At 44.5% G+C, this 16,052-nt stretch overlaps 1 protein-coding gene across 2 annotated transcripts in view; it reads right to left on the bottom strand.

The window, feature by feature from the left end:
- Positions 1–507: 507 nt before the first annotated feature.
- Positions 508–16,052, bottom strand: part of OLFM1 (olfactomedin 1) — a 49,630-nt gene continuing 34,085 nt past the window's right edge. For both annotated transcript variants that reach the window (XM_080989872.1, XM_080989871.1), the window contains exons 3-6: positions 13,039–13,194; positions 10,405–10,624; positions 3,828–3,934; positions 508–2,206 (exon numbers count right to left, since the gene is read on the bottom strand). In XM_080989872.1, the coding sequence (XP_080845998.1) occupies positions 1,532–2,206; positions 3,828–3,934; positions 10,405–10,624; positions 13,039–13,194 (1,158 nt within the window). In that variant the 3' untranslated portion in view covers positions 508–1,531. The remainder of the gene's footprint in view (positions 2,207–3,827; positions 3,935–10,404; positions 10,625–13,038; positions 13,195–16,052) is intronic.

The raw sequence follows: 16,052 nt of genomic DNA, 5'->3' as shown, positions 1-16,052 counted from the left end.
AAGGCGTCACCCAACCGCCTTAGGGACCCATTCTAGATTTGTGTAGGTTTACTCCATAAGCCTTTTCTTTTCCCAAATATATCCCACAAGGCAATAAAGGTTTAGGAACAGAGTTTTCCTTCTTCAAGAAGGGCTACCTTCTCAGATTGACAAGCCCCAGCTGCAGAAACCGCCTTCTTGACCATTGGCCCACTAGTGGTCTCATCCGCTCAGTCTACCAGAGCCTTATCTTCATATGCAGGCGAAATCCCTAACTCACTGAGGTTTTGAGACCCACCTTCAGCTGTTTTAGCCAGCCAGCCAAAGCCATTTCCTGGGATGTGGCCACTGTCACTTGCAGACAGCTTCTAGTAGACACAGGTAAGAGTGGGGAACAAAGGTGTATGAAGTACCCTAGAAGCAAGATGTGTCCCCCATCAGAGGTACTGTCCCTCTTCTAACATACACCCCATACAACCCTGACTCTACAGTTCTATGGTGCTATGAATTTAAACACCACACCTTAAATCACTTTTTAAGATATGAAACCTTCATTTATTAATCCAAATGACATCATTGGCATTTACAACATTCATTGCATAAACTTGGACATACAAAGTTTTTGTTTTTTTACCACCTCTGGTTAATAACAGACATAACATTGTACAAGATATTGGCTGGATACATGTTCAAACAAATATTTGGGTACAACAACTTGTCCATAATACATACCTTTTTATATTTTTTTTCATTTTTTTTTATTCGTGTATTTATATCTACTTAAAGAGACACAGATCCATTAGCTACTTTGGGTCCCAGGACAATGAATCTAAAGGTGACATAAAACACAGAGGGGGGAGATGTTTGTTTGTTTGTTTGTTTTAAAAAAGAAGAAGAAGCAGAGAGTGAAATACTCGAGAGTAGGCGCCATGGGAGACAATATCTACCTGCAACATTCCTTCTAAAAGTAAAATAAAAAAATTAAAATTGAGAAGCCCATTGATGTGAGTCAACTTCAACACCTCATCATAGCTGACTGTGATGGAAGGAACTGTCCATGCAATGCACCAAAAAATAAGAGAGCAATTGAAGAATCAGGTGTCCCCCCCTTCCCCCCCCACATCCCCATGATAAAGTTTTCCCCCCAACAGTCATCGCCTTTTACTTTGTACTTTATAACTACAACTTTGCTATCAGAACAGTAGGGAAAGAGAACAGACAGACCACCTGCCCTTGAAAAATAAGACACCCAAGAACAGAAAATTAATTTGTCAAGTGCAGTTCCAGCTGCAAATAAGTTGGTTTCATTCCCCCCCTCCCAAAGGTCTATAACACGAGTTAGATGTTTGATTGAAAATTCGGAGAGGTATGAGCGCAGATCTCTTGCAGGTTTAAATACCGGAGACTCCCACATTGACATTTTGGCAGCTGTTTTCCTTTTTCATTATATCTATTTTTTCTTTTAAAATATATTTCCATAGTATGTATCCCTTCCAGGTTTGTTTGTTTTTTGTTAAATGGTTCAATTCCTTTCCCGACGAAAAAAAGTGGACTACAATTCGTCTGATCGGACCACGTGGAAGAGGGTGACGTTGTAAAGGATTTGATGACCGTTGTTCCACGCATAGAGAGCTCTGTCCTTGGGGTTGTAGTCCAACATGGAAATGTGGGAGTATTTGTTTAGGAAGGGGATATCGATGTATTCGTAAGTGGAGGTGTTGGTCTGATAGGCGTAGGTCACTTTCGTACCCCCCGAGTAACCATTGGTGACGTATAATGTGCCACAAATGATGAACCCTTCTCCAGCGCTGCGTTTGGGGTAACTGGTGTTCCAAGTCTGGATGCTCTGCAAAGTGTTGGGGTCCAGCTTGCTGATGACAATGTTCCCCGCATTCTGGTTGGTGGCATAGACGGCCCACAGGCCATTCTCATCCACCATGAGGTCAATGTCCGAGTGGCCACCCCAGGCATAGTGGTAGACATTGTTATAGCCGGCATAGTCCAGGCTACGAGTCTTAAGGATGGTCTCCGTTTTCAAGTCAAATTTGATTATGATGTGGCTTTGGTATTTGTTGAAAAAGATGGAGCCGTTATAGACCACTTGTCCTGTCCCAGACCATGGGTGAGGGAGGCGGTGGGAGGTGAAGTTGTCAGTGTTAATGAAATCGGACATGGATTTGTACTCCCGGACAAAGCGATTGTTGTGATAGCTGTCCATATACCAGACCTACAGAAAATGCATACAGATGTCAGCATTAGGAAGAAGGAAAAAAGATGTTTGAGAAACATTCTGTATAGATACAAGGTTGTGTCCAAAGTTAGTCCTACTCAGAGTAGATCCATCACCCTCTTTGCCCAGGCTTTTGACACTTGACGTGCATGCTTTTAGGAGCCACCTTGTAAACAGTGGTACTTTTGGTTACATATGCTTCAGGTTACAGACGCTTCAGGATACAGACTCCACTAACCCAGAAATAGTGCTTCAGGTTAAGAACTTTGCTTCAGGATGAGAACAGAAATCGCGCAGCAGCGGCGTGGCGGCAGCAGGAGGCCCCATTAGCTAAAGTGGTACTTCAGGTTGAGAACAGTTTCAGGTTAAGAACGGACCTCCAGAACGAATTAAGTACTTAACTCGAGGTACCACTGTATGTGTTTGTCAGTTGTTTTAAATGGTTTTTTATTGTGTTTTAATGCCTGGGACCTTAGGGTGTAGGACAAACAACAGCAACAACAACAATTTTTAAAAATAGGTTGCAGCATTTTGGTCTAGAGAAACTGTAAGATGATAGACATTTATAAAATTATGCACAGCATGGAGAAAGTGGAGAGAGATTTCTCTCTCCCCCTCTCTCATAAGGTTAGAACTCATGGACATTCCAAGAAGATGAATATTGCAACATCCAAGACAGATAAAATGAAGGGCTTCTTCATGCAGAGCATAGTTAAACTACGGAGCTGACTTCCACAGGAGGAAGTAATGGCCACCAATCTAGATGGCTTTTAAAGAGGAGCCAAATTCATAGAGAAGGCTACTAATGACTGCCAGCTATGATGGCTGTGCTCTGCCCCCACAGTCAGAAGCAGGAATGCTTCTGAATGCTAGTTGTTGGAAACTGCAGGAGGGGAGAGAGAGCTCTTGGGCTCAGGTCCTGCTTACTGGTTTCCTATAATGGACATCTGGTTGGCCATCCTGTGAGAACAGGATGCTGGACTAGATGGGCCTTTAGCTTCATGTAGCAGACTCTTCTTATGTTGCTGGACTTGACCCACTTAGGTATACTAATTTAAATTGGTCAACTCTGAGTAGTTGTATGCAACACTCTGCTTTGCTGCCTGTTGTAAGTACCGGTAGCTCCAAGAATGAATTGCGAACTAATTCAACCTTGTGCTTCAATGCTAATCAACAGCTTGTGGGTTCAGTTGGGAAATTGGGGTCTCCACAATACCATTACAGATGGAATTTATTTCTACGGAGACAGTTCACACATTTAACTGCATGTCCTGTGGAGCAACATAGTAATTAAATACCCTGCAATCAAGTGATGACTTTAAAAAGCCCCATTTCTATTACATACTAGAGGGCATGAGACACTCTCTGCAGCATCCCATCTAAGGAGCATAGGAATATATGGGACAAGGCAGTTCCTTAGGGAACCTGACCCTGGCTATGAAATAATGGACACATTTTGAGAAACAATGAAAAGTTGTGTGTGTGTGTGTTTCATGAAAGCATAATTTTGTGAATGGGAACTGCCGCATATCCCTTGGTGGCAGTCCATGCTTTAGTATGGGATCAAAGGAAGAAGCTCAGGATCATGTTACAGGTGCAGTGAGGTTCATCATCTTACCTTGCTCTCACCCTCTGGAGCTAGTGGGTCTGTCATCCATGAGCCAAACCTGGATCCAGATGTCTTGACTGTGATTGGGTCACTTATTGCTGTCAGTTTCCCACAGGCTGCAGAAAGGTTGAACACAATGGGAGTGAGCAAACTATATGAATTTTAATGGTGCCCTGTCTAAATCAGCCATTATCTTGGGAATTTTTTTTGGGGGGTGGTGGAGGGATGGCTTTCCATTTCATAAGCCACCCAGTCAGGTCCTTGGCTGGAGGACTATCACTGAATGTGAACAGGAAAGCCCCTGTAAACATTAGCAGACCATGTGCAGAATTCTTATACAGGTATACACTTCACTCTGTCTTGAGCAGACCCTTTTCTAACCCTGGTGGTCATACTCTTAGTAACATTTGCTGGGAATTGCAGGAGGGGAAAGTTGTTATTGTGCTCAGTCTTGCTTGGGGCATCCCATAATGATTATTTGTTGGCCATTGTGAGAATAGGAGGTTGGACTAGATGGGTGCCCAGCAATGCTCTCCATGTGGAGGTCAACTGTGAGAGCAGAACCTCCATGCCCAAGAGGAGTCTAGCTTTGAATGCCAGTTGCTGGGAAATTACAAGTGGGGAGAGTGTTGCTGTTGTGCTCAGGTCCTGCTTATGGATTTCACATTGACCCTTCTGCTTGGCCACTGTGAGAACAGGGTGCTGGGCTAGATGGGCCATTGGCCTCATCCAGCTGGGCTCTTCTTAGCTTCTTCTGTTCTATCCATCTGCAAGGAAATTCCCTCTTTTCAAAAACTGAGTTTACAAAGAAAGCACTCCTCTTTCAAGAGGGAACACAGGGCATTGCCTTTAACTGAGCCAGACCACAGGTTCATCTAAGTGCATTGTTAGCACTGACCGGCAGCTCTCCAGGGTTTCAGGGCTTTCCCAGTTGTTACCTGGAGATGACCTTACCAAAGTGAGTGAAGGAGACACAGGATGTTAGGATTCCAGTGCACCTTGCAGCCAGATAGGCATGTAGCCCCTTGCATTGCAGTGAGTTGAACTAGATGGCCCTTTGGGAACCTTCCAACTCAACCATCCTATGATCCTATCACCATCCAGGGTGTTTGTGATGCCACGGAACACTCATAAACTGCTCAGGTGAAAACGAAAACAAAAAGATTGGCTTTGTGAGACACAGCAGGGGGTCCCTTCTTGGATCATCCAGTGATCATCCACACAGGTCAGATAGCCATCTGTTGGGGATTCTTTGGCTGTGACTCCTGCATTGCAGGGGATTGGACTAGACCCCTGGGGTTCCAACTCTCCAATTCTAGGATTCTTTCTGGGTAGCAAAATGTAACCTTGAGTCAGCTGTGAAAGTGCTAAACAATGGGCAGTAGTGGAGATCTGAACAGCACATTCCAAACAGCAGCTGACATCACCATCACTGTGCATTAGAGCGGTTACAGTGCCTATGACTCCCTCCTCCTTCTCTAATTAATGGTAATTAAATTGAGAATTGTCAGCCACATCCAATAGCCTCCTTCTCTTAACAAACAGCAGCCTTATTAAGAAAACTGCCTTCTGGCACTCCCAAGAAAGGAAATTGTTCTGAAAACAGCTGGGATGCTAATGGTTCAAAGGAGCAAAGAAAGGAAATTGACCAGAATCAGGACTTTTGATGATGGAGCAGAGATAACTCATGTTTTCGCTCTTGCTTACAAAACCACTGATTTGTTGGATGACTGGTATTTGCCAGCTGCTATTGAGCCAAAAAATATAGTGCTTCTCAGTCATCTAAGCTGGCATTTTTGATCACTGCCTATGCCATGTTCACGTCAGCACTATGATGCCACTTTAAACAATCATGACTTCCTCCAAAGAATTCTGGGCACTATAGATTGTTAAGGGTGTTGGGAGATGTCCGAAGACCCCTCTTCCTCTCTCATGGATTTAGATGGATCAGTTCTCTGATGGACTCTGATGGACTCAGTTTAAGCCAGTTCAGGAGATGGGCTTTTTTTTTTTTTTTTTACATGTTTCACATGCAAAAGGTACCAGGATCAGTTCCAAGTATGTCCAAATAGGGCAGGCATAGCCAAACTTGGCCCTCCAGCTGTTTTGGGACTACAGTTCCCATCAGCTCTGACTACTGGTCTTGTTAGCTAGGGATGGTGGGAGTTGTAGTCCCCAAACAGCTGGAGGGCCAAGTTTGGCCATGCCAGAAATAGGGCTTTCCTGCTGTCAGTTGCAAGGTCCATGGTCCTGACGTGTGTGTTCCACATGTACTCCACCCTGCACCTTTGTCTCTGTCCAGGGTCCTGGCCCTCTCCAGCAAGAATCTGGTTCAAGACAGCCTTCCATGGGCCTTCCTTCCTGCATTGTTGTCTGTGACCCTAGCTGTTACTGGGAACACAGAAATAAGACACAAACCCCTAGCCAGTTCCATAAATTTATGTGCACCTTGCACTCAAAACAGAGAGCACAAAGTACACCTTGGAACATAATTAGGAATGGAATTGAAAATAAAACTGCTGAATTGAAGCATAATGCTGTTATACAGTTCTATGGTGTGGCCACATTTGGAGTACTGTGTTCAGTTTTTGTCCCCTCATCTCAGACAGGATATTGGAAAAGGTTCAGAAAAGGACCACCAAAATGATCAAGGGGATGGAGTGACTCCCTTAGGAGGAAAGGCTGCAGCATTTTGGACTTTATAGTTTAGACAAGAGGCAAGTAAGAAGTGACATGGTAGGAGCTTCTAAAATGATGCATGGCATGGAGAAAGTGGATAGAGACTCGGGGCAGATAAAAGGATGTGCTCCTTCATACAGCAAATAGTTAAGACTATTGAACTCACTTCTGCAGGAAGGAGTGATGGTCACTGATTTGAATGGCTTTGAAAGAGGACTGGGCAAATTCATGGAGCTATGATGGCTGTGCTCTGCCTCCACAGCTGGAGAGAGCAATGTTTCTAAAAACCAGTTGGAAACCCTAGGAAGTGAGGGGTCTCTTTTGCTCAGGTTATGATTGAGTTTCCCATTGGAACATTTGGATTGGCCACTGTGAGAATGGGATGTTGGACTAGTTGGGCCATTGGCCTGATCCAGTAGGCCTGTCCTTATGCTCTTATATAAACTTCATTTACTAGCATTCACACATATATGAACCAAGAATCCATTTACTGGCTTCACCAAATGATAATGTGCAATCATTTTCAGTGTGGAAAGAGGTGGCTGAGGAAACAACCACTCTCCAAAACTTTGCTCACAGTTCCTGTGACTGTTTCCCAGCTCCACATTACCTGTATCGACACCTTCCCTTACTTGCCTCAATTGGTGCCATTTGCTAAGATCTAACATCTCAGTTTATTGGGGATCGCATTCTGAGCAGGTTGAGGCCATACTGTTACACCCCCAGGTATCATAAAGCCCATGTGGAATGAGAGCAATGCTTTGGCTCTCATTCTGAATGAATGTACAATTTTACGCCTTTTTCTGTCCTACACCGAAAACTTACCCGCCCCCCAAAATAGTGGGTTCAGAGAATGCATCTAATCCTTTTTCAAAAGGAACTCAGTCTGTCAAGGTACTCAACACCCAGGCTTTGAAGTTCTGATGAACGTGTGTGTGTGAAATAGAAGATAACAGTTTGGCCCTAGTTACAGAGTTGGTGAATCAGAAAATGGGCAGACTAGGGGTCTTCAGTGCAGTGATTTCAGATATGAGCCCTGCTGACTCCTGAGAACACACCTGTTCAGCCATTCCGCTGAACCGAACTTTTGATTTTATAGTTTTAGCTCTTTTGATTTTTAAAAACTGTTTTGCTTCTCAATTGCTTGTTTTATTGTCTATTTTAATGAAGGATGTCTTAGTGCCCCAATGGAATTGTTATTGCCTATTTTAATTACAGATTGGTTTTAGAGTTGTAAACCGCTTGGAGGCCAATTTGGCATGTAAGCAGCATATAATCAATAAATAACACTGGACAATTATGGTGGCATCCAACTTAAGTTCTAGTCAGAAAAGAGGTGTTGTAATTAATATACCTAAATTTGCCACATCCATCAGTTCAGTGGGTCTTCTCTAAGTAGAAGTATCATTGGCTGCAACTGATTCATTTGGCCTGAGGATCACTTTGAGACAGGAGTAATGGGAAACAAGGAAAAGGCTCCACCTCATCCTTTCAAGCAGTCTCATCCAGTTTGCCACCTATTTTGTTGGAAACTGAAGGGCAGCAGAGCAGAAGTCACCCTCCAGGAAAACAGATAGGGCCTAAGGTCTACCTGTTGTGGACCCAGGAGTAAAAGCGTCAGCAGCAGGATGTCAGGGGGTGACCAAGACTTCATAGTTCTGTGTTCGTAATAAGCATAAAGAGAGCCTCGGTGCTACATCAAGTCAAAGGGGGCGTCTAAAGTCTAGAGTCCTGTTCCCACAGCAGTCAACAGGATGCTACAATAGGAAGCCAATGAGCAGTACCTGACCACAGAAGCAGTAACTCTCCCTGCTTGTGATTCCCAGCATTTGCCTCCATGGCAGCCATTTGGTGACTGGTAGCACTCCCTTGCCTCCCGAAAAATCACACCCCTGGTCCAGTTGGCGACCCCTGGTCCAGTTCAGTGGATGCTGACAAGTAGCAGCTCACCAGAATTTCAGATAGGAGGGCTTTCCAAGCTGTACCTGGAGATCTGTTGGGGATTGGACCTGGGACCTTCTGAAAGAACAAGCCTATCTCCTGGCGCAGAGTTGTGGGCATCACTCCAATGCTTCTGAAATCTCCCTACTGTGTGAATGTGCTGACGTGTGCATTTATTGAACAATATCCTTGCTACCTGAATCATTTGTTTCCTTTCAAGGTTCTCTTTGGAACTTTGACCCAATGGTAGCCAATGAGCAATGCATTCCAGGAATATGTGATGTAGAACAAGGCAAGAGCATCTCTGTCTCCAAGTTCACAGACCAGCTTATAGTCATCTAGGACATGTTGGGGCTGGAACCATAATCATGCAGTAGCTGGGTCTTATTTCCCCCCTTCCTCCTCCATTTTTGCAAACTGGATAAAAAGGAGAGTATCTCTGAGCATGTTCAGAGTGCTTGCCAAAGAACATATTTTGGTGCTTGCAAGGATTTGTGTGTTCAGTGGGATTTTTCACTTCTCCCTCTGTACAGCAAATGCACACACACACACCCTAAACACATATCAAAGTACTCCCTATCACTTCCAATGTGGCTCGCCATGGGGGTGTCCAAGAATCACTTGATCCAAAGCCCCAAGGAGCAGCTGAAACATGCTGCCTGATACTTTGGAGTCTAACCAAACAACACCACCCAGTTTGGAAACCTGATTCCTGATCTGTGGAGATCCTATGAGACTCAAGGAAATGCACTCTGCACCACCTCATGAGCACCTTTGCCTATGCTTTCTCTCATTATTTCTTTTTTTCTCCCTCCCTCTCTTTTCCATGGTTAAAACTTTGGCACTGAAAACAGGTGCTGGGTTAGGAACACAAGCTCCACCTAGCTTAGTACTATCTGCTCTGACTGGCAACAGCTTCCCAGAGTTTTAGACCAGGGGGGCATTTCCAGCCCCACCTGGGGCTGACCATGGAGATTTCTGCATGCAAAATACGTGCTCTGCCACTGTGTAATGGACCCTCCCCTAAATATTACATTTCTAGTCCTCATTGTTCAGAATTAAGGGGCCAAATGGACACTGGCTCTCCAGGCTTCCAGAAAAGGGTATTTCCCCAGCTCCAGCTACACATGTCAGAGACCTTACCTGGGACCTCCTGGGAGGATAAACGGCAGGTGCTTTGCCACTGAGCTATGGTCCTCCCGCTAAGAATAAAGTAAGGTTCTAGTCCTCATTGTTCTCAATAAAGGGCTGCCTTAAATAGGAACATTGGAAGCTACTTTATACCATTGGTGTATCTTGCCCAGTAGAATCATATAATTAGAGAATTCTAAAGTTGGAAGGGACCCCAAATGTCATCTAGCCCAACTCCCTGGAATGAAGGCATCAAGGCTAAAGAATCCCTGACAGATGGCCTTCCAAACTCTGCTTAGTAAAGGTAAAGGGACCCCTGACCGTTAGGTCCAGTCGTGGCCGACTCTGGGGTTGCGGCGCTCATCTCGCTTTATTGGCCAAGGGAGCCGGCGTAAAACCTCCAATAAAGGAGAGTCCACCATCTGTCAAGGTCATGGAATCATAACATAGTAGAGTTGGAAGGGACCCCAAGTGTCATCTTGTCCCAATCCCCCCCCCCTCGCAGTGCAGGAATCACAGCTAGTGTTTCTGACATTGACTGGCAGCAGCTCTCCAGCAAGTCTTTCCCCAGCCCTAACACGAGATGCAGGGGATCGAACTGGGCAGTCTTTGGCACATAAGGCAGATGCTCTACCCACTGCACTACCACCCCCTTCCCGTGAAGGAAGGGTTATGTCATCTTGACATAAAGCTCGGATCTGTACACATAGCTCCTAAACCTCTTGAGTCTTGGTGACTGGTTGACATTAAACGGGTTAGAGGCATGTGCCCCCTGCCCTCTCCTCCACCAGGGCAGGTCCTCCTCCTCCTGCTCGCTTGGGTCGTGCAGGCCTACCTAATTTTTGCATGCAAGCCCGGAGTCTCTCCTCAAGATTTGACACTCTGTTCTGAAGCTCTTCGTAGTCATAGGCGCCAATCTCCTCCTGGAGCTCGTTAAGAACTGACGTCAGATTCTGGACCTCCTCTTTAAACTGCAAAACCAATTTGGCATCGGCCTTGTACTCCTCCAACACAGGGATCAGGGGCCTAAGCTCCTCCATTTTCGCTTTAATTGCCTGCAAGGTTAAAATAAGCTTGGTTTCAATGCTCTGGTCTGCAAAAGCCCTGCTCACCCCTCGCCTACCTCTAAGAGAGCTGCCTGCCTGGGATGTGCTTTCTCCAACACCCTCACAACAAAAGACCACCATTATTATTAGTATTATTAATGCTTGCTGAGTAGGGGTGGGGGTGGGTGTCCAAATGTGGAAAGGATATATAAATATAAATATATTATATAATATTAAACAGTCTGGAGCACACCATCTTATTTGGGAAAAAAGGCCTTTATTTAGAATTTTTTTTCTTTTTTTTTTTAGAATGCAACATCTTAAGGTTACATGCTTCAGTCACATACACAAATTCTTTTTTTCCCTTTTCCATAAATTAATAATAATAATAATAATAATAATAATAATAATAATAAACAATTAATGCATCAACAAGGATTTTTGCAAAACTAGTCATGAAATGCATCTCTAACAGTTTACATGCAAAAGTTAGAACTCTCGGCTGTTTGTGACGCTGGAATAATGGTGCTAATTTGCCAAAAAACGGAAACAAAAATAATTAAGAATAATCAAATGAAGAGGAAATCAAAGGATGGCGGGAAAGGCTCTCTGCTTTCTGCTTTTTTTTTTCATGGTTACATGGAGGGGGAATGAACGGCTTCTTCAGTCAGTGCGACATTGGGTGTTAAAATTTCTTTTAAGTTAGCCCTGAAAGCAAGAAAATGAGAGGCGGTTGAACAGCTAGCTTGCTAACCTCCTTAAACAGACAGCAGCTATTAACAGACTGTTTCTTTTCTTTTTAAAACATGAATTAATCAATTAAGACAAAATAAAATAATGGGTTCTGGTCTTCCTAACTGTGCTTGACTCTCAAGCAAGCCCGGTGGGTTTACTCGGAAGTCAATGCAGTTAGCGGGATTGCAATCTGGAAAAACAGGTGCCCACCACCAGCCCACCCCCAAGAAAAGAAAAACACTTTAATGACTTGGGCACAGTTACACCCTATGTTTAAAACACCGTGGTACTATTTTAAACAGCTATGGATTTTCTAGAAACTGTAGTTTGTTCAAAGTGCCGAGAGTTGTTAGGAGACACCCCTCCCCCCTTCTCCTCAAAGGGCTCCAATTCCCAGAGTTCCCTTGAAAGAGGCATTAACTGTTAAACCACTCTGAGAGGAGACTAAGGGGGCCTTTTAACTACTCTCAGCATACCCTTAACAAACTAGAACTCCCAGAATTCTCTGCTTAAAGTGGCTTTTGCCATGCTTTCAATGTATGGTGTGAATGGGATCCTTCTCTCATCCACACAGTGACTTTGTCAATGGTAGGGTTGTAAAGGGGAAAGGACCCTGAGGTTTAAGAGGTCCCTCTCAAAAACAAAACAAAAAACCCCTTCTAAATTCAGTTGTGGAAGGGTCAATAGCCAGTCTGAGCGGCTGGACAATTTCCTTCCTCCTCTAAATGAATACATCTGGGAGGGAGGGAGTGTGAGTGTGTGTGTGTGTGGGGGGGGAACCTTCCAATGATTTCACATCATGACTTTTATGTAAACTGCACTATAAGTGCACAGCCCTGCATCCTTTCTATGAGAAAAGATCATAACTCAGTGATAGAGCATCTGCGATGCAGTCCTAAAATGGTTTGGCTCTAGGCACCTCCAGGTAAGAGGAGATTCGGATTCCGGTCCTAACGGTTCTGGAAGAGGGGCTGATTTAAATAGGAACATAGGAAGTTGCTTTATACTGAGGCAGACCATTGGTCTGTCTAGCTCAGTATTGTCCACACTGACTTAGCAGTGGCTCTCCAGGGTCTTAGACAGTAGACTTTCTAAGCCATAATAGGAGATACTGCTAGGGAGCTGTCTGCATGCTCTGCCACTGAGCTACAGCCCTTCACACACAAACAAAGGTTCTAGCGCTCACAATTCTGAAGAGAGGGCTGAATAATCGGAATACAGGAAGCTGTGGGATACTGAGTCAGACCATTGGTCTCTCTAACTCAGTATTGCCAACACTGACAGGCAGCAGCTCTCCAGGGTTTCAGGTAGGGAATCTCTTCCCAACCCTAGCCAGAGAAGTCAGGGATTGAACCGGAACCTTCTGCATGCAAAGCGGATGCTCTACCAGTGAGCTAGTGCCTTTCTTTTGACAAGGTTCTAGTCCTCATGGCTGTGAATAAATGGTTGAGTCGATCGGAACATAGGAAACTGCCCTTTTCTGCCATTGGTACATCTAGCTTAGCATTACCTACACTGACTGGCAGAGGCTCTTCAGCGGTTCAGGCAGGGGAACTTCCCAGCTTTAGCTGGGGATTGAGCCTTGACCTTCTACATGCAAACCAAACCCTCTACCTGCTGAGCTAAGACCACCTCCCCCCCCCCCAAAGGCAGCTCAGTCTCATCCCCTGGGCAAGAAGCAAGCTCACCTTGAACTGTCTGGCCAGGTGCTGCTTGTGACTCTCTTCCACTTGCTTGAACTTCGACTCCAGGCCTCTCATCTGGTTCTCCATCTTCTCAACGTACTGTAGATCCCGCTGGGTCCGCCTGTCCAACACTTCTATTGACTGGGACATGTTTTGTACCTGAGCAGAAAGGTGGGTTGGAGGGAGGCAGGTCAGGGACACACAGAAGATAAACAGAAGCAGTTAACTTGAGAAGCAGCCAGTTTCCCACCCCCGCCCCACAAGCACAACTTCAACAGACAGGTGAATGGAGGAAAAATAGTGAATATGTTTCTACTTATGCTTGGTACTCTAATGGACAAATCCATGCTGATCAGTGGCTATCAGCTGGAAGCCATGTTCCCTCTGAATCACAGGCTTTAAAGAGAATTGGACAGATTAAATTCATGGAGGTCAAGGGTTTCAATAGCCATAATGGTCATGTTCTGCTTCCATGGTTGGAGGCAGCAATGCTTCTGAACACCAGTTGCTGGAAACTACAGGAATGGAGAAGACACTTGTCTTCAAGTTCTGCTGGGGTGCGGGGCTTCCTCTAGTGGGCATCTGGTTGGATAACAGGATACTGGACTTGGTGGGCCATTGGCCTGATCCAACAGGACATCTTTTCATAGATGCCCATTGTGATAGAAGAACCTCCATGCCCACGGAGTATTAGCTCTACATACCAGAGAATGGGGAACATCTGATGAGTGTTCTTGTTGTGGGTGCCCACTGTGAGAATTGGCTGTTGGACTGGATGGACTGGATGGACTCTTGGTCTAAACTTATGGTGCTGTTTCATTTTATTATCCATGAAATTGGTGAGGATGCAGGCACTACCCACAGAGCTATTGCCCTTCCCCTAAAAATTAAGAAATATTCTGGTCCTCATAGTTCTGAATAAAAGGTTCAATTAAACAGAAAGCTGTGTTAGTAGGTAGAGTCAGGCCACTGATCCAAGTACTTCAGTACTGACAACACTGACTGGAAGGATTTCAGACAGGGGTCTCTCTCTCAGTCCTACCTGGAGATCCCATTGGGCCTTGAACCTGGGACCTTCTGCATGCAAAGCTATTGCTTTACCATTGAGCTACCAACCTTCCTCTAAAAATAAAGCAAGATTCTAGTCCTCATGATTCTGAATAAGCATGTAGGTGCTATGGCCCATCCCCAACGTTCTTATAATCAGTTAAACTCATCATCTTTGGTGCAAATGAGGACAATCATGGAGCCTCTTTTTTCATTCTTCTGTTCACTCACCTGTCTTCTGAAGCAGAGGAGGCGATTCATTACCGCCTGGGTGTGTTTGACTAAGAAGGATGTCTTCACTGTAAGGTGAATGATCACCTCTTCATTTACACCCGACAGTCATCGATTGCTGGATACAGATAAAGCGGGAACCCCAGCGATAGAGACAGTTGCTAGGCACCATGAACTCACCTTGATATATTACAGCATCAATCACAAGAAGAGACTCAGGAAGAGGTGGGTGCCATGTAAAAAGCCATCTAATGAATGAGACCAAGGCTGGCTATGCACCATTCATTTAAAGAACCCCACCATTAAAAACAAAAACAAATAAACATGGGAACTGTGGTTTCTGAAGGGTGCTTGAAATTGGCAGCTGTGGTGGGTAAACTATAGTTCCCAAAATTCTCTCTCTCTCTCTCTCTCTCTCTCTCTCTCTCTGTGTGTGTGTGTGTGTATGTGTGTACATGCTTCTGCATGCTTTAAATGTATGGCATGTATGCAGCCTGATTTTATACACTTAGGCTGTGTACATAACACACAGTACATAACATTTCCCAGCTTTTCCTCATCCTGTATTTGTGTAGCTTCTAATTCCTGCTTAAATACAGAACCTGACATTTTCCCCGTTGAAATTCCTTTTGTTAGCTTTGGTCTGGCTTGTCAATAGCTTTCTTAAATTGTGGTGCCCAGATCTGGACAGAGTATTCCAGGTGTGGTCTGACCAAGGCAGAATAGGGAGGTACTATTATTTCCCTTGGTCAGGACACTAGATTTCTTTTGATGCAGCCTGGAATAGCATTCATTTTAATTTTTTTGCTGCTGCATCACACTGTTGACTCATGTGAAGCTTGTTATCTACTAATACCCCCTAGATCCTTTTCACATGCACTACTGGCAAGCCAGGCACCCCCATATCATATTTGTGCAACTGGTTCTTCCTGCCTAAACATAGAACCTGACATTTGTCCCTATCAAATGTTACTTTGTAAGATTTGACCCAGTTCTCCAATCTTTTAAGGACATCTTGAATCCTAATTCTGACTTCTGCAGCATTGAGTACCCCTCCCAGTTTGGTGATATCTGCAAATTGGATGAGCATTCCCTCAATACCTTCATCCAAGTTGTTTACAAAGACATTGAGCAACAATGAGCCCAGGAATACTTTTAATGTTCATTTAATCCAGTTCTGTATGCAGCCTTCATGCTTTGCAAACAGCAGAGGGTTACACCCCTTCATAGAAATGTCAACTTTCTATTAAAAATGTTGTGAAAAGCCACTCTAGGAGATTCTCTCTCTATGTTTGATGTGTGTGTGTGTGTGTGTGTGTGTGTGTGTGTGTGTGTGTGTGTGTTAACCACCTTCATTTCCATTTGTTACAGATCTGCCTTGCTATAACAATCCACTAATAGTATGTTATACTTTCAACCTCTCCAAACATAATTAGATTTTCCTTTTCCTCTTTTTTGCAGTTCTCTGTGTGTGGGAGGCTGATGAACAAGTGTCTCTATTCTGTTCTTTAAAAGCAAAAATGGTGATGTGGAAATAGCATAAGGAAATCAACACAAGAACATCAAAAGAGCCTGCTGGATCAGGCCAAAGTAGGCCCGTTTAGTCTAGCATCCTGTTCCCAGAGGGGTCAACCAGATGCCACAATGAGAAGCCCTCAAGCAGGGCCTGAGTGCAATAGTATCCTCCAGTTCTTAAGCCCCAGTGTCTGGTATTCAGAGGTAGACTGTTCCTGGGCATG

This window comes from Podarcis pityusensis (assembly GCF_964106645.2).
Source record: "Podarcis pityusensis genome assembly, chromosome: Z".
Classification (NCBI taxonomy): Eukaryota; Metazoa; Chordata; class Lepidosauria; order Squamata; family Lacertidae; genus Podarcis; species Podarcis pityusensis.
Note: the sequence above shows the minus strand (reverse complement) of the source record. Positions and strands in the feature narration are given on the sequence as shown.